At 44.6% G+C, this 23,873-nt stretch overlaps 1 protein-coding gene across 1 annotated transcript in view; it reads left to right on the top strand.

Annotated features, from left to right (window-relative positions):
* The window catches only part of GLS2 (glutaminase 2), a 143,986-nt gene that overhangs the window by 26,083 nt on the left and 94,030 nt on the right, over positions 1-23,873 (top strand). Inside the window, exon 2 of the mRNA XM_073576914.1 lies at positions 17,287-17,383. Coding sequence (XP_073433015.1) covers positions 17,287-17,383 — 97 coding nt within the window. The remainder of the gene's footprint in view (positions 1-17,286; positions 17,384-23,873) is intronic.

Consider the following 23,873-nt stretch of genomic DNA (forward strand, 5'->3'; position numbering starts at 1 on the left):
CCAGGTGGCACGCCTGGATACAGGCAAGGGCTCAATGGCATCGGACTCTGGACAGCTGGCAACGATCGACTTGATCAGGGCATCAGGCTGTGGACATCAGCTCCTGACATCAGGCCGCAGTCGTCAGGCTTACGATCTCTGGCAGCGATCAGCAGGTTCCAGGCATCCGGCAGGCAAACCAGGGTTCAGGCAAGGAGGCACGACAGATCTCCAGACATGGTGCGTGTTAAGGAACACGCCAAGATCCAAGACAAGGTTCCAGGCAGGGTGCGTGCTAGGGGAAACGCCAGGTTCAAAGTACAAAACACAAGACATGGTGCGTGTGTAGGGAACACGCCAGGGTCAGGGTTCAAGGCAAGGTCCTGCACATGCCGAGGGACATGCCAGGGTCAGGGTTCAAGGCAAGGTCCTGCGCATGCCGAGGGACACGCCAGGGTCAGGGTTCAAGGCAAGGTCCTGCGCGTGCAGAGGGATATGCCAGGGTCAGGTTCAAGTCAGGGTGCGTGCTAAGAGACATGCCAAGGTACAGGCTAAGGCAAGGGCCTGCGCATGCTAGGAGGCACGCCAGGGTACAAGCTAGGGCCTGTGCGTGCAAGAGGGCACAACAGGGTACATGGCAAGACCTGCGCGTACTTTTACAGAAGCACGGGGAGGTATGCCAAGGAGCAGGCTAGGGCCTGTGCGCGCTATTAGAGAAGCACGCAAAGCACAGTGCAGAAACAGCGTGGGTGCAAGGAAGCACAGAGAGCACGGCTGGGGCACTGGCTAGCTGGTCGGGCTGTGTCACAGACAGACGGGCAAGATTCCAGCTAACCCGGCTGAGGCATAACAGGCGACACAGCTGTCACTGGCCGACGAGCACGGCTGAGGCACAAGCAGGCGGGCATGGCTAGGGCGGGCACGGCTGAGGCACAGACAGGAGGCTAGGAAGGCCAGGCGCATGCAAAGGGCACACGAAGAAACAAGGCAAGGCAAGGCGGGAAACAAGGCAAAGCTGGACAAGGTACGGAACAAGGAGCAGAACGTAGGCAGAAGCACAGAGCGGGGTCAGAGAGAGAAAAGGACTAGCAGCAGAGTGTAGACCGAAGCTCAGAGCCGGGTCAAGGAAGAACCTTGAAACTAGCCTGGAAATGTGCTTGAGAAGCACCATAGGTCAGAGAGCAGAGGAATGATGCGTGTACCAGGAGGCACAACAGAGCACCATAGGTAAGAGAGGAGGAATGGTGCGTGTGCCAGGAGGCACAACAGAGCACCCCAGGTCAGAGAGCAGAGGAATGGTGCGTGTGCCAGGAGGCACAGCAGAGCACCCCAGGTCAGAGAGCAGAGGAATGGTGCATGTGCCAGGAGGCACAACAGAGCACCCCAGGTCAGAGAGCAGAGGAATGGTGCATGTGCCAGGAGGCACAAAAGAGCACCAGGCAGAACAAGGAAGACCAGGCAGAAACAGGGAAGCGGAAGCAGTACAAGGAAAGCATAGCATAGACAAAACATGGCAAAGTAGGCAGAGAACACAGGAAGGACTACAAGTCCAAGCAAGACAGAGACAAAACATGGCACAAAAGACAACACAAGACATGGCACGAGACAAGAGGCAGAATACAAGCACAGAGCGTGTGCAGAGACGCACGACAGGGCAAAGTGCAGGGGCACAGAATACGGGGAGCGACCGAGCAGACCAAGCAGCCATGCAGGGAAGCAACAGGATACTCAGGCCCCGACCATAGGAAGGGGCGGTCTGATATTGCACCATAGCACCTGCGATTCTGGGTCAGGACCAGGGAAGGACTTCCGGTTCAGCTCCTCCAGGGTCATAGAGAGCATTGCTAGATCAGACTGGGCTGGACCATAGAGAAGGTCACATGATCAGGGGCTCCAGAAGCACTGAGAGGTTAGCTGGGTCAGACAGTGCTGGAACATAGGAAAGGTCACATGATCAGGGGCAGGACCACAGAGACAACCACAGCAGGCAGAGCAGAGACGGGCGTGCACACAGCAACGGCGTGCAGCCATGAGGTACGCGTGCGTATACACACTGCTCCAGGAGTCACGCAGCACAGCAGTCATGAGGTGCACAGGCACACTGCTCCACGGATCTTGCAGCATAGCAGACATGAGGTGCGCGTGCACACTGCTTCAGGGATCTTGCAGCATAGCAGACATAGCGGGCATGACAGCAATACAGTCTCTGTCTCAGTCTGTTCGCGGCGGTAAGAGGACCACCCCCCAGTCGGCCCCCCTACCTACATTGGCATAGTAATCTTAGTATATGTAAACTTTTGACTTTGCAGTAAGTAATAATAATGCCTTTAGGCTATGTGCACACGTGTGGAATTGCCGGGCAAATTTATGCGGCAATTCCACAACTCCCTGCTGCTGGAAATACCCATGCGGAATTCCCACGAAAAACTAGCATTTTGCAAGTGTAATTAGCTTGCAGAATACTAGCGTTTTCCAAGCGATTTGTAGCATCGCTTTGGAAAACTGATTGACAGGTTGGTCACACTTGTCAAACATAGTGTTTGCCAAGTGTGATCAACTTTTTACTATTGAGGCCGCCTATGCAGCATCAGTAGTAAAAGATATAATGTTGAAAATAATAAAAAAAAAAATAAAAAATCGTGCTATTCTCACCTTCCGGTGTCCCCTGCAGCGTTCCCAGGCCTCAGTGATGCTCCCGGCAAGTCTCGTTCCCAGCGATGCCTTGCGACAATGACCCAGCATCGTGCAAGACCGCTACATCATCACAGGTCATTGTCGCAAGGCAACGCTGGGAACGGGACTTGCCGGGAACATCGCTGAGGCCTGGGAACGCTGCGGGGGACACCGGAAGGTGAGAATATCACGATTTTTTATTTTAATTCTTTTTTTTAACAGGGATATGGCACCCAGGGCCTGGAGGAGAGTCTCCTCTCCTCCAAACCCGGGGTACCATCCGCACATTTTCCGCTTACTTTGCGCATGGTGGGCATAGCCACATGCGGAAAGTAAGAGGATCAATGCATTCCTATGTCCCCGCGATTCCGCACAAAGATTGAGCAGGCTGCATATTTTTCCGCTATGCAATTCCACCGCGAAAAAATGCACAGCATGTGCGGAATGCCATTGAATTCAATGTGTTGCTTTTTGTATGCTTTTTCGCGGCGCAAAAACGCATAAAATCCGCAACGTGTGCACATAGCCTTAAACATTCTCTCTCTCTATCTCATTAGTTTGGCATTTGGCAAATATTAATAATTATGGAAATCCTAACTGACCTAAAACTGGAAACGTTTATTCTGATTTCATGTCGGATATTGAGAAAAACGTGCACATGTGTATTTTTATATAGTGTATGTAAACTTCTGGTTTCAACTGTATAATAAATTGGGGAATGAGGGAGGATGCTATTAGAGACTTTGCATCCTCAACCCTCAATTAATTTTAAGTCTCTATACAGCATCCTCCCACCCCACAATTAATTATAAATCTTTGTATAATGTCGTATGTATGTGTGTGTATCAAGCCACACCCAATCCGCATAGCCACAGTCACTCCACACACAAAGCCCCGTCCACTCGGCCCACGTTGTAAGCGCACACAGGCAGAGACACATTCACCTCGAAAGCCACCCTGCAAAACTCACCGGCTGCAACGTCCCAGCCGCTGCGAGCCATTGAACCTAGCGATGTAGTCGTGATGATACTGTGGCATCCTGTAAATAATCACTGAGGAAGTGGTAGAGTAGCATTACTAGACCCAAAATATGAAACCAGAAACCCCTTTAAGATATATCATGTCAAGCCCCCTTCTTTTCTATCAATATTGAAATGTCTGTGCTCTCTGAGAATGAATAAAGCCAGTAAACAACAAGGAGGAGTACTCATTTATCTAGATTAATTCCAAATGTATAATTACACACCTTCGTGGACATCCTAAATGAAGGTAGTCCTACACCAGTATGTGACATGATAGTAGTATCCACCATGTTCAGCAACTCAGGACAATGTATCTGATGACTACAAATAATGAGCAACACCAGATTGTACCATGCAGATAAAAAATAGTCAAGGCTGGTAAACTAGTGGCATGGAACTTGGAAGACATTTTCCTTTTCCTGGGATTTTACAATTGGCGGGTGTGCAGTACCTGGCCGTGACCACTATAAGGAGACGGAGCAGTTCCGTTAGTGAGCACTTCTTGCAGCTGCCGACACCGAGAATAGCTGATCAGCGGGGATGACGCATGTTCCATCCTCATCGATCAGACATTGACATATTCTAAGGAAAGGTCTATGTCTCCTATCTAGGAGACAGTGATCTGCTCATCCATTGCTACATTCAGCTGATAACATTAGATAGCAGCTTGTCTTTTAGCCACATCAGCTCCATGGCTCTTTGGAATTTGATCACCCATAGTCTAATTGTAATGAATGCCTAGATTCCAAAAACCCACCATCTGGCTAGTCTTTAGGACATAAACCAGGACTAGGGAACATTTTGCTGTAAATAAAGGCATAAATCAACTAATCTTAATTGATTTAATTATTAACTTGTAGAAACATATGGGGAGATGAATGGATGATTGTGTAACACTCGCCGGGTACAGATATAACAGAGCCAAGAGCACTAAATACAGGATGTTTAATATCTGCTCTAGGGGACAGGTGAATTTGTGTGCCGGGCCCAATGCCGAGCCCTAGACTATAGTCGTGCTAAGAGCACAAAAAGGACGACTCTATAGGCCTGGTTTCTCAAAGCTTTTAAGCCACAATTCTGGAGTAAAAAGCTTTGAAAAGTCACAGTATGTTGGCGCAAAGTGAGGCCATGCTAAAATGTTGGAGTTCTCACGCCATTTTCACCCAACTCCAACAAAGTAGGGAGAGATGGGATGAGGGTGTAGCAAATCTCGCTCATAAAATCAAGACAAGCGGCGGTGTCCCTTAACCCAGAAATCTTAATCTAGTGAATTAAGATTTGTGGCAAAGCGCACACCACTTATCAGACTCATTAGGAGACATATGTCGCTTAATAAATCTGGGGCGTCTGACTCCAACATGCCCCCTCATCAAGACTGGGATGAAAAATTCCGGTCCTGATGAACCGATGCCCATATCTGTCTTTTTTCATAAGACGCACTATTATTTTGAACTAAAGTTTTTAATAAAATCAACAATTTTATTCTTTTGAAATATTTTAGTTTTCTTATTTGCACTAATACATTACGCTGAAATTTCCTGTTTTCAACTGCTTATATTTTACAGTTTCGGTTCAGACTTCGACAAGGTTCAATATGTCACCATTATCATCAGATGGTAGGATTCAATGACTGGAAGACAAACCCATTGATCTAGGTTCACATTTGAACATCGCCAGACGTACACGTTAAAAATGTCTGCAAATGTGCACCATATACATCAACCTATATCTGCCAAAATTTACAGGGAATCTGTCACCAGTTTTTCTTATGCGATCTGAGAATACCGTGATGTAGGGGAACCGCCTGTTTACAGTGATGTGTCACTTACTGGTCTATGTTTTGCTGTTTCAATATAATCAGTGTTTTATCAGAATATATCCAAAAAAGATTATAGAGGCCTAATAATGGCACTTCCCACTAACTCACTTTTGGGGAAGAAGCTATACGCGAAACGCGCGTCGGAGAGTCTGGATTGCTCACTGGTCAGGTACAATTTCCTTTCTGTGATCTCCTGCATAATGATTTTTCTATTACCGCAAAATCTCCATTAATCTGAAGCTGCTGTGCACTATTTGCACTTTGTAGGCAGATTTACAGTATTACTATGCATGTTGATATGTTGTTTAATTAATTTTGCTGTTATGCACTGCTGCTATGCACTAATGCACTCTGCAGACAGGTCTATCATCATGTATTTGTAATGATTTCCACTTTACTTTGCTGCTATGCACTATTGCGCTTTGCAAGCTGAGTAAACTATTAATAACTTTTGGTGATATACACTGTTGCCAGACAGCTTTCTTGTATAGGTAGATAATGGAAATGTCATTATTTTGAAAAATCTTAGGAGTGTTGCACTATATACACTTTTTATGGATATTTATCCTAATCTATTTATTCATTATGTGGACACTTGGTTGTTTATTTTATACATAAGAAATAATTTATTCTCGGTGTAGGTTAATTATTTAGCCACATATATTGTTTTTTTTTTAAAATAAATTATTTTCCTAAGTTAATAATAATATAATAATAATAATAATCTTTATTTATATAGCGCCAACATATTCCGCAGCGCTTTACAGCTTAACAGTTCCAAACACAAGTCATAAGTAACAAAGTTAGCAATACAATAATTAAAGCAAAATAAGACGACCCTGCTCGTGAGAGCTTACAATCTACAATGAGGTGGGGGAGATACAAAGTACAGGTGTGTATTTACAATGATGGTCCAGCCATTTTGAGGGAGTGAGGGATGGATGGAGATAGTGAATGGGCTACACACGCACACTTACACATAAAATGACTGATTAGTGAACGTGATAGGCCGCACTGAACAAATGTGTTTTGAGGGAGTGCCTAAAACTATGCAAGATGTGGATAGTCCTAATTTCTTGGGGTAGAGCATTCCAGAGGATTGTCGCAGCGCGGGAGAAGTCTTGGAGTCGGGAGTGGGAGGTACGGATTAGTGCAGAGGTTAGGCGAAAGTCGTTTGCAGAGTGCAGCGGTCGGTTAGGCCGATAAACAGAAATTAGGGAGGAGATGTAGCACCATAAATAGAGGGTGTATTGTACTATTTGTGACCCGTGATTAGCAGTCAATTTTTGCACGTGTATTTCCATTTGTTTGATCTTAAACATGTTTGTTTGAATGAAGATGCATTATGATTCATTTATACCAGGCGTATACTTCCAATTCTTTGTAGGCGTTGTCAGTGTTTTATCAGTAGGAGATTATCACTACAGGACAACTGACCTCATGCCTCCTACTCCAACTACATCTCCAGCAATGATTTTAGCAACTCTCTGTCTATACAATGTACACAGAAAGCTGCAGTGAGTTTGGGATTATACAGCTCAAGAACTGAGCTCTGCTAGATCTGCAGCAGGGAAATCAGTCTCAAAATCATGCTGCTGACAGAATACATAGGAAAATCCTGCTGACATATTCCCTTTAATTATATACATTTAATATATGTAATTTGTCCATCTATGTCTGTAGAGAAAGAATGTTAATGCACTCAGCATAATCCGTCAGTAAAAATAAAAGATTTTATTAGAAAATATATCAATTCATCACTACATAATTACAAAAAAAATCAAATAAGTTTTAAGGGCGCGTTAGTTCCACGTGTAATTTTTTCTCATATGAGTGCTAATGACTTTTTTTCACCGATATCACGCGTACATACAGTATGATAGTCTATGGGGTTGTTCACATGTGCAATTTTCTATTTTTTCGGACCGAGTGGTTCATGCAGAATCGCACAGACTGTGCTGTCCATTTGGACTAATAGATAGAAGAAGCTGGAGAATTTTTTTTATCCTATGAGAGAAAAATTGATGAAAATCTTAAACTCTGATGAAAAAAACTGACATCTGAATGAGGGGGTTTTGTGTGAAATGATCTGATGTCCAGTTTGCCTTCTTTTCTCTGCTTTTTTTGTGTTGTTTCAGTATACACACAGGAAATAAACACGTGTATAACAAAACCTGCGTAACTGCAGTAATGTTCTGGGAGAAATACTTTATTTTCTGCAATAATTTCAATGGTGCCAACACTTTCCGCCATGATTGTGTATAATATTAAAATGTGTGTGTATTCTGTTATTTCCAGAATTCCATTACTTTTCCTTCCAGCTACAATTTCAAAAGCAGCAGAGTACCTCCATACAGTCATATGTTAAAGTTTGGGCACCCCTATTAATGTTAACCTTTTTTCTTTATAATAATTTTGGTTTTTGCAACAGCTATTTCAGCTTCATATATCTAATAACTGATGGACGCAGTTATATTTCTGGATTCAAATGAGGTTTATTGTACTAACAGAAAATGTGCAATCTGCATTTAAACAAAATTTGACTGGTGCAAAAGTATGGGCACCCTTATCATTTTCTTGATTTGAACACTCCTAACTACTTTTTACTGACTTCCTGAAGCATTAAATTGGTTTTGTAACCTCATTGAGCTTTGAACTTCATAGCCAGGTGTATCAAATCATGAGAAAAGGTATTTAAGGTGGCCACTTGCAAGTAGTTCTCCTATTTGATTCTCCTATGAAGAGTGGCATCATGGGCTCCTCAAAACAACTCTCAAATGATCTGAAAACAAAGATTATTCAACATAGCTTTTCAGGGGAAGGATACAAAAAGTTGTCTCAGAGATTTAACCTGTCAGTTTCCACTGTGGGGAACATAGTAAGGAAATGGAAGAACACAGGTACAGTTCTTGTTAAGCCCAGAAGTGGCAGGCCAAGAAAAATATCAGAAAGGCAGAGAAGAAGAATGGTGAGAACAGTCAAGGACAATCCACAGACCACCTCCAAAGACCTGCAGCATCAACTTGCTGCAGATGGTGTCACTGTGCATCGGTCAACAATACAGCGCACTTTGCACAAGGAGAAGCTATATGGGAGAGTGATGCGAAAGAAGCCGTTTCTGCAAGCACGCCACAAACAGTCGCCTGAGGTATGCAAAAGCACATTTGGACAAGCCAGTTACATTTTGGAAGAAGGTCCTGTGGACTGATGAAACAAAGATTGAGTTGTTTGGTCATACAAAAAGGCGTTATGCATGGAGGCTAAAAAACGCAGCATTCCAAGAAAAACACTTGCTACCCACAGTAAAATTTGGTGGAGGTTCCATCATGCTTTGGGGCTGTGTGGCCAATGCCGGCACCGGGAATCTTGTTAAAGTTGAGGGTCGCATGGATTCAACTCAGTATCAGCAGATTCTTGACAATAATGTGCAAGAATCAGTGACGAAGTTGAAGTTACGCAGGGGATGGATATTTCAGCAAGACAATGATCCAAACCACCGCTCCAAATCTACTCAGGCATTCAAGCAGAGGAACAATTACAATGTTCTGGAATGGCCATCCCAGTTCCCAGACCTGAATATCATTGAACATCTGTGAGATGATTTGAAGCGGGCTGTCCATGCTCGGCGACCATCAAACTTAACTGAACTGGAATTGTTTTGTAAACAGGAATGGTCACAAATACCTTCATCCAGGAACTCATTAATAGCTACAGGAAGCGACTAGAGGCTGTTATTTTTGCAAAAGGAGGATCTACGAAATATTAATGTCACTTTTATGTTGAGGTGCCCATACTTTTGCACCGGTCAAATTTTGTACAATAAACCTCATTTGAATCCAGAAATATAACTGAGTCCATCAGTTATTAGATATATGAAACTGAAATAGCTGTTGCAAAAACCAAAATTGTTATAAAGAAAAAAGGTTAACATTAATAGGAGTGCCCAAACTTTAACATATGACTGTAGCTGTTGCAAAAACCAAAATTGTTATAAAGAAAAAAGGTTAACATTAATAGGAGTGCCCAAACTTTAACATATGACTGTATCATTACACTACTGCCACCATGTAGAAGCAATAGGGCATTCCACATCTTCACATTACTACCAAGTAGAAGCAGCAGAGCACTCCAATTCATTACACTACTGCCTCCAATTACCAACAGCAGAGCACCTCCATATCATCATACTACAGCCACCACTTTGTAACTGCAGCGCACACTATATCATAACACTACTTTCATCACATAGGAGTACAGCACGCCAAATTGTCACTCTACCCCACCATGTTAAAGCAGCAGAGCACTTCCACATCACCATACTGTCTCCCACCATGTAGAAGCAGCATAGCACATCCGCATTCTCATACTTATACCCAACATGTAGAAGCATCAGAGCATCTCCTCATCATCACACTACTGCCACCACTATGAAGAGGCATCAGAGCATCTCCACATCGTCACACTACTGCCACCACCATGAAGAATCATCAGAGGATCTCCATATCATCACACATAATAATAATAATAATCTTTATTTTTATATAGCGCTAACATATTCCGCAGCGCTTTACATTTTGCACACATCATCATCACTGTCCCAGATGGGGCTCACATTCTAAATTCCCTATTAGTATGTCTTTTTAGAATGTGGGAGGAAACCGGAGTGCCCGGAGGAAACCCACGCAAACACGGGGAGAACATACAAACTCCTTGCAGATGTTGTCCTTGGTGGGATTCAAACCCAGGACCGACCACTGAGCCACCGTGCCGCCCACTCTGCCACCACCATGAAGAAGCATCAAAGCATCTCCACATCATCACACTACTGCTACCACCAAGAGGAAGCATCAGAGCATCTCCACATCATCACACTTCTGCCATCACCATGAAGAAGCATCAGAGCATCTCCACATCATCACACTACTGATACCACAAAGAGGAAACATCAGAGCATCTGCACATCATCACACTTCTGCGACCACCATGGAGAATCATCATAGGATCTCCACATCATCACACTACTGCCTCTACGTAGAAGCATCAGAGCATCTCCAAATAATCACACTACTGCCACCACCATGAAGAAGCATCAGAGCATCTCCACATCATCACACTACTCCTACCACCAAGAGGAAGCATCAGAGCATCTGTGGTGCCCCTGAGACTCAGTCGCCACAGAGGTACTGCACCTCCTCCTGAGGTGTGGTATCCCACCATCCAGGTAAGGTGGAAACTCCTGACCACGCTCCAACACCTGCACCCCACACCACAAAGTAGTGTAGCAAAGCACCTTCGGCGGCTCCCTGCTTGGAGTATAGCAAAGCACCCATTAGTGGCTCCCTGCGTGGAGTATAGCAAAGCACCCATTGGTGGCTCCCTGCTTGGAGTATAGCAAAGCACCCATTGGTGGCTCCCTGCTTGGAACACGAAACGTGCTGGGAGGTGGGTGGAGTTTAGTTCGCACCAAAAAGAGCGGGAAGAGTTCAGTTCAGTCAGTCAGTCAGTTGGTTAGAGAGTTGGAGAGAAGAAGATCCCTGGAGAGAGGGATGGATGGATGGAAGTGGGACGCCCCCGCGGGCTTCACCCAGGGCAGCGGGGTACTCGGTACCGGGCCGGTGTCAAGGCGGGAACGTGTCACAGCAGCGGTGACCCAGTCCGTGGCCCTGGGCGCCCAATATCAATGGCGGTGATGTTAATGGTGTTAGAGTTTATATGAATAGTTTGTGACGCCACCCGTGGTGTTTGGCAAGTAAGATGGTAAGCCAATGCTGCATACAGATCCGCTGGGACTGATGGTGTGGTGCAGCAGAGATGGTATAGCTCCCCACAGGTGGAGCTGTAGTCCCAGGGCAGTGTAGGTACAATGGATGAGGAGAGGCGCAGAATGATATGGAGGCTGGTACCCAGGTGTAGTGGTGCTCGAATAACTGGAGGACACCAGAGTATGCGGTTCCAAAGCTTTACTCACTGTTTGCAGTTCACACAACTGCCTGACTCCGTACTGTGTTCTCCAGGTCAGGGCTCCAGCCAACCTCCGGGCAGGATAGGATTCTCCCTTCCACACTCCGCCAACATGTACCTTCCTGAACGACTCCTCCAATGCGCCTTTAGGTGCAAAGCACTCCAGTACTTAGTTACCCTGGAATGCCTCTCTCTAGGTGTTCCTAGTCTTTACTTGTATGACAGACAGCTGTAGCCTGCTTCGGGGACTCCTCTCTGCGTCCCGGCTCTCTATTCAGTTGCTGTTGTGTCCCAAGTCTATGATGGGAGCAAGGCGTTAGTGGCTCACTACTCCTCCGGTGTCTGTTGCCGGACATAAAGTTCCAATCAACCTCGGGGACTGGGCCCCGGCCTTTGTGCTCTCTGGACTGGAAGGGTTATCTCTCTTTCTCAACCTGCTTCCCACCGTCCTTCTATTCTCCTTCGTTCCGATCTGTTCTATCTCTCTCTTATGGAATCTGTAGTCTTCAGTCTATGTCTCTTTCTCCTTCTCTTCCTTCCCTGAGGAGCTTGTTCCACTAAGACCAGTCCTCAGCCTCTCCTGACTGACTGCCTTCCTCCGACTTGAGCTCCTCTCAGGCTGACATGCTGTCAGCTTGCTCTCTCTCTGGGACTCACCCCAGACTGACCTTCTGCCAGACTGACTTGAAATCCTACACCTTCCCTCTCTTTTATATCTATCTACACCCGCCTCGCCAGCACCTCTCGTGTTACGAAGCCAGGGACCACAAAAGGCACCCTATGACCTTTCCAGCATAAAGCATGGATGGGTCCCTGCTGAACTATCCTGTGTGTGGGGTGCAGGTGTGGAGCATGGTCAGGAGTTCCCACCTTACCTGGATGGTGGGGCACTACAACTTAGGAGAAGGTGCAGTACCTCTGTGGCGACTGAAGCCTCAGGGGCACCACAGAAGTGCTGCAGCAGATCCCAGTGACCTGGGTCTGCTGGCACGGGAAAGGAAGAGAGAGAGCAACATAGACTGAAAGCCTGATTCTCCATAAGAAAGAAAGACTAGTACGGAACGTGAGGAGTAAAAGGGAACAGAGGACGTGGGTTAGAAGAGAACCCTTCCTAGAAGTTCCAAGCGCAAGGCCGGGGCCTGGTCCCCGAGGTTGTATGGATACTAATGGTCCTGCAGCAGACACCGGAGGAATAGAAGTAGTGACCACTTTATTCCCACACAAGACTTGGGGGCACGACAGCAACTGGATAGTGAGCCGGGACTTAGTAGCAAGAAGTCCCCGAAGCAGGCTACAGCTGTCTGCCGTACAAGTAGAGTTCATAAGAACATCGGACAGGAGGAACTCCAGTGTAACTCAGTACTAGGAGTACTTCATTTAAAGGCGCTATAATATTGTTTCATTGCAGCCATTTGGTAAATTCAAAAAAGTTCATTTTTTTCTCATTAATGTACACTCTGCACCCCATCTTGAATGAAAAAAAACAGAAATGTAGAAATGTTTGCAAATTTATTAAAAAAAGAAAAAATGAAATGTCACATGGTCAGAAGTATTCAGACCTTTTGCTCAGACACTCATATTTAAGTCACATGCTGTTCATTTCCTTGTGATTCTCCTTGAGATGGTTCTACTCCTTCATTGGAGTCCAGCTGTGTTTAATTAAACTGATAGGACTTGATTTGTAAAGGCACACACCTGACCTCACAGCTCACAGTGCATGTCAGACCAAATGAGAATCATGGGGTCAAAGGAACTGGCCAAGGAGCTCAAAGACAGAATTGTAGCAAGGCACAGATCTGGCCAAGGTTACAAAAGACTTTCTGCAGTATTGAAGGTTCCTAAGAGCACAGTGGCCTCCATAGTCCTTAAATGGAAGAAGTTTGGGACCACCAGAAGTCTTCCTAGACCTGGCCATTCAGCCAAACTGAGCAATCGTGGGAGAAGAGCAATGGTGAGAGAGGTAAAGAAGAGCCCCATGATCACTGTGGCTGAGCTCCACAGATGCAGTAGGGAGATGAGAGAAAGTTCCACAAATTCAATTATCACTGCATCCCTCCACCAATCGGGCCTTTATGGCAGAGTAGCCCGACAGAAGCCTCTCCTCTTTGCAAGACATATAAAAGCTCACATAGAGTTTTCTAAAAAAACACATGAAGGACTCCCAGACTATGAGAAATAAGATTCTCTGGTCTGATTAGATGAAGATAGAATTATCACCAAAAAGTTCTAAGCAGTATGTGTGGAAAACAAACAGGCACTGCTCATCACCTGCCCAATATAATCCCAACAGTTAAACATGGTGGTGGCAGCATCATGCTATAGGGGTGTTTTTCAGTGGCAGGGACAGGATGACTAGTTGCAATTCAAGGAAACATGAATGCAGTCAAATACAGAGATATCCTGAAGGAAAACTTCCAGAGTGCTCTGGACCTCATACTTGGCCGAAGGCTCACCTTCCAACAATACAATGACCCTAAGCACACAGCTAAAATAACAAATGAGTGGCTTCAGAACAACTCTGTGACCATTCTTGACTGGCCCAGCCAGAGCCCTGACCTAAACCCAATTGAGCATCTCTGGAGAGACATGAAAATGGCTGTCCACCAACGTTCACCATCCAACCTGAAGGAACTGGAGAGGATCTGCAAGGAAGAATGGCAGAGGATCCCCAAATCCAGGTGTGAAAAACTTATTGCATCATTCCCAAGAAGACTCATGGCTGTTCTAGCTCAAAAGGGTGCTTCTACTCAATACTGAGCAAAGGGTCTGAATACTTATGACCATGTGATATTTCAGTTTTTCTTTTTTAATAAATTTGCAAAAATTTCTACATTTCTGGGGGTTTTTCAGTCAAGATGGGGTGCAGAGTGTACATTAATAAGAAAAAATTAACTTTTTTGAAATTACCAAATGGCTGCAATGAAACAAAGGGTAAACAATTTGAAGGCGTCTGAATACTTTCCGTACTCACTGTACATGTCTATATCTAAAAACCATATAATTATAGGCTAGCCTCCCAGGAAAGGAATCATATTAGGTTAGGCTCCCAGCAAAGAGGATTGTCTTGTTATTCGCTGCTGGGCACACATGAATTGGCCAATTTATGCGCTAAATATCTTAGTTTTTTCCTATTTTCTAGAGCAGTAATGCAAATCAAAGTTCATGTTTGCATGCTATAGCTCTACAGAGTCCAGCTTTATTTGTTAGTTACATATGGAGGTGGCTACTCTTAGCTTGCACTTGTTCACACCTGTTCTCTGTTTGGAAGTGACAGTCAGTCTTTGACATTGATCACAAGGAAAAGTCATCAAGATCTTGTGAATGGACAGCTCCTTTAGATCTAAAATTGGGAAGAGAGACAAAATAAAAGTAGTGTTTATTGTTACTTTATTCTTTTAGTATCCTCTTACCTTGCACACCATAAGCTGCATGAAATTAGATTTCATTCATCTTTTCTCTTTGGCAACTGTTCATGGTTTACTAACCCAAAAGAAGGTGATCTATGATTGAACCACGGGTCTATTTTCCCCACACCAATTATTCTTAGAATTCAAATATTAAATTCTCTTTAATAAGAATTTTTTAACATTAGGCCTCATATCCAGGCTGCATTTTGTGCATGGAGCCTGCCTAAAGTTTCAACGAACCTGCTCAATTTTGGTCAAACTTAGAGGTTAAGACACTAGCGCAGGTATATATCCAGGGTGTTCTTGTTTCCCTTGACCAATGTCAACAGCTCTATCAAGTCCCCAGACACGCTTTCTTTAGGTATCCGCAACTAAGGCATGTCCTATATTGTCAATTCCCAGACACTGGAAATTCTCACATCCTCAAATCCCTGATTGGGATTCTAATGAGCAAGGGACCTAAGGTGTTGATCTCATTTGTATACAGTACATCCAGTTACTAAGCAGGAAATGCTCCTCATCACCATTTTTGGTTGAGGCCAAATGGAGGACAGTAAGGCTATGTGCCCACGTAGCGTTTTTCAAGCGTTTTTTTCCTGAGCAGAAACGCATGCCCTTGCCAGGGAAAACGCATGCGCTTTTTGACACGCGTTTTTGATGCGATTGTCAAGCGTTTTGACATGCGTTTTCCTATGCATTTTTGCAATTACAGTGTATGTATGTGGAATCGCACAATTAATGAACATGCTGCGTTTTTTTCCGCTAAGCGTTTCCACAGCGGAAAAAAACGCACCATTAGCACAACATGTGCGTTTTCCATTCCATTACATTAGATGCTTTTCTTAAGCGTTTCCGCAGCAGAAACGCTTGTCTAAAAGCGCTGCGGAAACGCTTAAAAATGCAATGTAGGCACACAGCCTAATACCCTCACTATCAGAGGAGGATTGGAGCAAGGCATTGACCTTCCCATAATATGTTTCACTGGCAATTAATAACAAGCTAGTCCAAATCTTTATCAATGCTACCTGACACATAGCAGGTTATATAAAATGGGTAATTCCACAACTGCAGATTGCTATAGGTGTGGGGAAGAGGTGGCAGATTTTACACACCTGATGTGGTATTGCCCCCCTATTGCAGACTTTTGGAAGGAGGTCAAAACTAACCTCATGAAGAGGTTCCTCTTTGACTCATATTAGTCCCCAGGCAATACGGAGTTGGTTAAAGTATGTGATATTTGGTGAAGGACATGGGTGTCTTGTAGTTTTAGTTAAGACATTAGAGCCATGGTAAGTTCAAGGCAACATTACATTTGCCAGATAGCATTAATGAGCAATAGGAAATGTTGTTTGCTCTTTTGTTCTAGTATGTGACCTTGTTATGTTGTATAATCTTCAATAAAACGAGTTAAAAAGAAAAAAGTTTTGATGGGCCCATAAAATGAAGATGCAAGCACTCAGGATCTCCATGTGCCTCTATATGTTGTCTCCATCATATGCCAGCTGATAGAAAATGCCATACTTCTTTCTTCTATTATCCTACATACACCTGGCAAAGAAGAAACAAAACTGTCTACGCCTCCATATTATTATTATATAACCTTCAAGGCTTCTGTGGCTGCCGACTCACGGCGTGCACAGAGGAGTAATACATCCGTGTACGTATGACCTTAGGAATGACTGTGTTAATAACTGGTTGTCCTATCTCACGCTAGGTAAATTGCCCACTCGCCCGGCAGTAGTTTCTCTTCCCTGCCAACTAGAGAAATGTTTTTACAATGAATACATCATTCCTCCAAGGTGAGGCTTCTATTGTGTTGCAAGTTATTGCAAAATATTATAAATACTCGGGGAAAAAATCAAACTCAGAAGAGGTTAGTCAGGCAATAGATCAAAGTGATCCTTCAGTTTGGTCGCTCGTTCACATACTACATAAGGTGAATGAAATCTATTCTGAAGGACTATTGTGCAAGGACACAATGTCTCATGTAAACATGCTACGAAAAGATTTTGCTGTATATCAGAGTAATAACGGAAACAACAACATTTCTGCCAATTTCCAGTAAGATAACAGTTTGCAAAAGATGGCATTTCTGTTTTTATAAGAAAAGGATACTGCAGTCATGAAGTGGTTAAAAAAACTTGTTTTACTCCTCTCCCGCTCGTGCCTTTGGATTGTGTATTAGAGACGTCACACTGTTTGCGCGTGTTTTTATATTTATAGGTGTGTTTGTGTGTAGCACAACTGTATAGCGTGCCAAGAATCTTAGCGTAAAATGGACATTGACCTCCAATTTCATCCAACGTTTATTATCTTCAGAGTCCGTAGAATGGAGCCACTATTTTATTAAGAGTCATGTCCTTGATGCAGTGGAAACGTATATATTAGGATCATTAAATTATTTTTTTCTTGTCTTTCATTTCAGAATTCCAAGCAACACGGTGATCAATCGCCTGACTAACCTTCTCTTCTACACAATTTCTGAAGGCCATGAGCAGCTTCCGGTCAACAAGTTTATTAATGTAAGACAAAGATTCTCAAACATCTCCAAGACTAATGACCAGGTTTGAAAAAAAAAAAAAAAAGAAAAAGGAACATATTAAACACTAAAAAACAATGAACAAGCCTATGAGATGAGGCAGAACTCATAAATTTGTTCAGGGAACGTTTGACCAATTTTGCTCACTATTGGTCTCTAACATCTCATAGTAGACGAATCATCTATAAAAATGTAGAGAAAGTGACTACATTTAAAGCTTATATTTTCTATAGTATAAATATTTATTATTTTCTACATTTACCATTGGGACAGCAACAATCACTATAAGGGCTCGTGCAGGCAACTGTATATTCGATCTGAGTGTGAGCCAACAAAACATCAGATCAAACTCGGACCAATGTTATTCTATGGGGCCGTGTACATGTCCGATTTTTTTCCTCGGACAGAGTCTGTTCAAGGTAAAAATCACAGCATGCATGATTTGCTCAATATTTTCACAATGTTCAAATCTCACTCGGCCATGCAAGTCAATAAGTCTGTAAAGAATGGAAGCGGAGGCAGAGATGGTGAAGTTCACATTTGTTTATTTTTAAAATGGAACCTCGGAACCACGGTCCAGGGGGCTCCGAAGGGGGCGTAACTAGTGAGCCCCGGATACCTGTAGTAAAGCCCCTCAGACAGGACCAGAATGGAATACCTGGAGGACACAGGTGCTACCTCCAGTTAGACCCCGGACACATGGCAGGGATAACAGAAATGACAGCAGAGTTCGTAATGAGACGGGTCCTGGATCCGGGTAGATGGTGTGTAGCTGGCTCTGGTAACCTTGACTCAGTTCTCGGACTCGGATGGCTATTGGCGGAACGGCATGGCTTTTGCCCAGATGATTGCAGGTATAACCAGGGTTATCTGGATTCAGACATTTCTGTGGAGACAGACAGCATAAGAAAATGCACAGAGACTGCTACGCAGCGCAGACAAGTTAGCAACAGAACCGGATGTAGCAATGATTGATACTCGTTGCTCCGGCGCACTCCCTATGGAGGAGAGGCCAGAAATAGCAGCCAGTGTGCTGCCATTGGATAGTTGCTTATTTTGAAAAATGCACGTGTCATGATCCAGGTTGGATATGACAGAGAAAATGCACAATGTCGCCTCTGTTGTCGATCCCAGAATGAGTTCACTGAATTATGACAAACGAATGTGTGGCAATAAACGTTCAGGTCTGGATCTGTGTGTGAACGAGCATGTATAGGTGGCCACCAAAAAATATCCTGTGGAAGTGTGTTGCGGAGTCTTACCAGCTGTTACCGAACATACACATACATAACTCGTTCCCCAGGTCGACGCTTTGGAGACATGTGGTGCCTCCAGAACATACATTGCCAATACCAGCGGTGCATTTATCATCAACCATACTTTTTTTTTTCTGGTGAGCTTTGGGCCATGTTCAGACCTGTGAGCAATTGCTGCTGGGCCTCACTGAGTTGAGTGAGAAGCTGCATGGTGTGTAAGCAGTTCCAGCAGCAGTAATCAGGATCTGGGGCCTTCCCCCTGACTCAACCGGAAAATCAAATAGCGGCTGGCAATGAAGCCCCCTAGAGTCGCTGCTGGGGAGCGGGACTTGCTCATACAGGCGGATGCACCCAAACAGGTGGGTGGAGTTGGTGTCCCCATGGTGCTGGCTGGGGTTCCCCGAGGTGAAGGGGTACGTCCCTGTAGTGAGCAGACTGGTGTTATAGTCCGTGGGGCTCACGCCAAATCTTCCATACCACCGAAGAAGCCGCCCCCTCCTGGTCGTGTGGAGGAAGGCGACCAGGGAGTGTATTTTTCCTCCATATCCCAGGCCCCTCCCTCTCCAGTGTGAGCAGCAGGTGTGCTGCGGGGGAGTAGGAGCAAATCTCAACCCTCGCCATTAGCCAACCCTGGGAGGCGCAGACCTTGTGGTGTAAAGGGTTGGAGGGTGGTGTTCCCTTGGTGAATAGCGGGGGTGTGAGTGTGGTGACACAGGGGGACGCCTCTGTTGTCGATCCCAGAATGAGTTCACTGAATTATGACAAACGAATGTGTGGCAATAAACGTTCAGGTCCGGGCCTGTGTGTGAACGAGCATGTATGGGTGGCCACCAAAAAATATCCTGTGGAAGTGTGTTGCGGAGTCTTACCAGCTCTTACCGAACATACACATACATAACTCGTTCCCCAGGTCGGCGCTTTGGAGACGTGTGGTGCCTCCAGAACATACATTGCCTATACCAGCGGTGCGTTTGTCATTAACCTGAAGTGTCAGGTAGTGGTTGGGGTGAACTCTGGATCTGGGCGTCCCCGCTGTAGGTGGTTCCCTAATGAGGAGCGGTCTTGAGGGTCCAGAGGCCCCTCATTAAGGGGAGGGTACTGTCATGATCCAGGATGGATATGACAGAGAGAATGCACAAGTAACCTTTTTTTTCCTTTGGCTGTTTTTGCCCCGGTGGCCATTAGGATTATTGCACTGTGGTGTCTTTTGTTCTAAATTTGCCCCCCGGTGATGGTGAGTGTCATTGCACTCTGTTTCTTTAGTTTGTGCATGTAATTATAAAACAGGTGTGATTGCTGGCTCTGCTATAAAAGAGTCACAGGTGTGGTAATCACTGTTGGTGATAGTTCCTCAGTTACAAGCAAGCCTGGGTGAAGGATGGCGCTGAAGGAGAGTCCCTGGCAGCTCAGAGAGAGTCCTGGAGTGGCAGCTTTGGTGTCTGCGAGGAGGACTGGCATGGCTTGGTGGAGTTGCAGCTATGGTGTCAGCAAGGAGTTCTTGCATTGCTTGGTGGAGTGGCAGCTATGGTGTAGAGCTGCACTCATGATGCTGGACTTGGTTGCTGGAAAGCTGGACTCAAGATGCTGGACTCTTTTGTTGGAAAGCTGGACTCATATGCTGGACTCTGTTTCTGGACAGCTGCAGGCAGGTGGTGGACTCTGGTTGCTCCAAGGCTGCACTATGGTGTTGGATCCGGTCGGAGGAAAAGATGCACACAGGTGGTGGGCTCTGTTGCTGGGAGCGTAAGCAACAGAGCAAAGCTAAGTTGTGTTCCCCTGTTTTGTCTCTTTTCCTTATGTGTGTTTAGTGCAGTGGTGGGATTAGTTTCCGCACCGTCCACTACACTAGAAAGGGGTAGGTGGAGGGCAAGCTAGGTTTTAAAGGTATCCTGACGGCGCCCGGTGCGGAACCGGCCTAGGGAACGTTAGGAGTGTAGAGACACTGACTCAGGGGAGTGCAGGAGGTCTCCACATCCTCCATTCCCTATCGCAGGGCCACCATTGTTATTGTTACCCAGGTTTTCCCTTTATTGTTTAACTTCGCCTTACTGGAGGCAGGGTTTCCAGACATACGTGTACTTCCGAAATTCGCCTGTTGGAGGCGGCGTATCCAGCTTCACGTTTTATTATTTAAATTCACCCAACTGGAGGCGGTGTATCCAGGGTCACGCGTGTCATCTAAATCCACCCTGCTGGAGGCGCTGTGTCCAGCCATGCGTGACCGTGACAGCACGCTATCCCTTTAAGAAGCCAGGGGGCGTGCAGGTGTGCCCTAATAGCTCTGGCTGAAGACCTGCCGACAGGACGCCAAGAGGTGGGGGAAGGGGAGATAACTGAACGCTGAGAAGCAGGATGGGACACACAGGGAGCCGGCTGCTGCACAGGCACAGCGTGCAAGGCACGAGGTGAGTGCCCTGAATGGGGAGCAGCGGCAGACCGAGGCGCAGAGCCAGGACAGGGACCGGGTGTAACAAAGTCCGTGGAAAAAAAAATCAGACTTGGATAACATCTGAGTGCGGTCCGAATTCACGGACTGACAGAATTGATAAGATGGAGACTTTTTTTCACATCTTATCCTGATCTGATAAAATCGGATCACACTGTGATCATACTCTGACCAAACTCTGATTAGAGTGCGATTAGCATAAACTTCCCGATTTTCTTGGATGAAAGAAAATATTGTCATGTGACTCTAGTCTAAAAGGGGTCCTGTAGCTTTTGTTGTACACATGCTTGCTAAGAGAGGCGTTAAAGAGTTGTCTCATAGATAATATACAGTATATCACATACATAGGATGGGTATAAGCATACAGTCTAGATCACGTGAAGTCATTATTTCCCTCTACTCCTCTTTGGTCAGACCTCATCTGGAATATTGTGTCCAGTTTTAGGCACCACATTTTAAAAAAGACATCAACAAACTGGAGCAAGTTCAGAAAAGAGCGACCAGAATGGTGACCGGTCTGCAAACCCTGTCTTATGAGGAAAGGTTGCAGGATTTGGGAATGTTTAGTTTGCAAAAGAGAAGACTGAGAGGAGACTTAATAGCTGTCTACAAATATCTAAAGGGCTGTCACATTGTAGAAGGATCAACTTTATTCTCATTTGCACAAGGAAAGACTAGAAGCAATGGGATGAAACTGAATGGGAGGAGACACAGATTAGATATTAGAAAAAACTTTTTGACAGTTAGAGTGATCAATGAGTGGAACAAGCTGCCACGAGAAGTGGTGAGTTCTCCTTCAATGGAAGTCTTCAAACAGAGGCTGGACAGACATCTGACTGGGATGATTTAGCGAATCCTGCTTTGAGCAGGGGGTTGGACCAGATGGCCCAGGAGGTCCCTTCCAACTCTACGATTCTATGATTCTATGATTCTATGGTATAATCATTGGTGGTCCAACCAATGGGACACCCATGATCACAAGAACATAGTGGAGTCCCACTATGTAAACCGCGACCGATTAATCATTTATTGCATATGTTATAGATAAATAGAAATGCTGGTAATTTGTGAAAAGGTGTAAATGGGGTTATTTATTGCTTACACTGATGAGCAAAAGGGTAGCAATGCTTTGAACTTTTGACTTTCAGGCTTCATATCTCACCATCCACTTCTGAACGTGTGACTACCATTATTTTATAGACAGTCATCTTGGATATCTTATACATAAATGTGACTTGCAATATTTAGCATATGATTAGTTATGCAGATTATTTTCATGTCACTGCATTGTTACTGTTTAGCTCGTGGTGGTGTAAAAATCTTTTTCTTCCTGTATACTACAAAATACAACCTGTTCTCACATTCCTTAATAGATCAGTGTGTTATTAGGTTGCTTCCCAAGTGAGAGGTCACTGGCTCGAAACGAGGAGCAGCCATGAAGATTTTCCAAGAAAAGAGAAACAGCATCATCCAGCTCATCAATAGCTGTCTCTTGGCCAAGAAAATTGCCAAACGACATCATATGAGTGACATGACAGTTGGAAGAATACGAAACGAAGTCCGTCTATCCATTCAAGCCAAGAGGTGGGCGTCCGGGTAAAATATCGGAGTCAACACAAGGGCTATCAGTTCTGGTGTGACAAATGCGGCAGTGGAGGTGGCTCATATGCTTCATAATAGTGAGATTGCAAATATCCGTGCAAGCACCGTGAGATACACATTACACAAGTCTGGAATGGAGGCCCGGAAAAAGGTGAAGAAGCCTCATCATCAATATCATCATAAGAAGCGTTGGTTTGCAAACAAGTACGAAAAGTGGACATTTAAAGATTTGAAAAGGTTGATTTGGAGTGACAAAGCAAAATCAATAGACTAGGCTATGATAAGTGCAAATGGGTCCACTTTTCGTGCTTGTTTGCAAACTTGAACCAATGCTTCTTATGACAATATTGAAGTTGTGGCTTCTTCACCTTTTTTTGGGCAACTATTCCACACTTGTGCTTGCATCCACATGTGTGATCTCACTATTACGAAGCATATGAGCCACCTCCACTACTGTGTTTGTCGCACCAGAACTGATAGATCTTGGGATGAGCAGACTAGTTGACTCCGATTTTTTCCTGGATGTCCAACTTTTGGTTTCTGACTGGATGGACTTCATTTCGTATTGTTGCAACTGTCATGACAATCACATGATGCAGCTTAGCAATTTTCTTGGCCAAGAGACCGCCGCTATCGGTGAGCTGGATGATGCTGTTTCTCCCACTGATCTATTAAGGAATGTGAGAACAGGTCGTATTTTGAAGTATTCAGGAATACTTTTCCACCACAAGGAACAAAACAGTAACAATGCAGTGACAAGACAAGAATCTGCATAACTAATCATATGCTAAATAGTTGCAAGTCAAATTTCTGTATGAGGTAGCCAACATGATTGTCTATAATTTGATGGTAGTCTCACATTCAAAGCAGTAGTGGATGGTGAGATATGGAGCCTGAAAGTCAGAAGTTCAAAACATTGTTAACCTTTTGCTCGTCAGTGTATTTCAGGTAGTTCTTACACTGATTTTTCTAGGGCTAGTGCTGTATTTTAATAATAATAAGAAAGAAATTAATATATAAGCAATACAACATGATTCACTGAATATACCTTTTTAGCATCTTACTATTTGTTAGTATTATTTTAGCACTAGCAGTGTCAGGTCTACTACACTAGAGTTGTGTGGTGTCTTGTTCATTGCATTGAATAAAGAGTTGTGATGGTGATTTAT

This window comes from Dendrobates tinctorius, unplaced genomic scaffold (genome assembly GCF_039654945.1).
Source record: "Dendrobates tinctorius isolate UK_male_01 unplaced genomic scaffold, ASM3965494v1 ptg000051l, whole genome shotgun sequence".
NCBI lineage: Eukaryota > Metazoa > Chordata > Amphibia > Anura > Dendrobatidae > Dendrobates > Dendrobates tinctorius.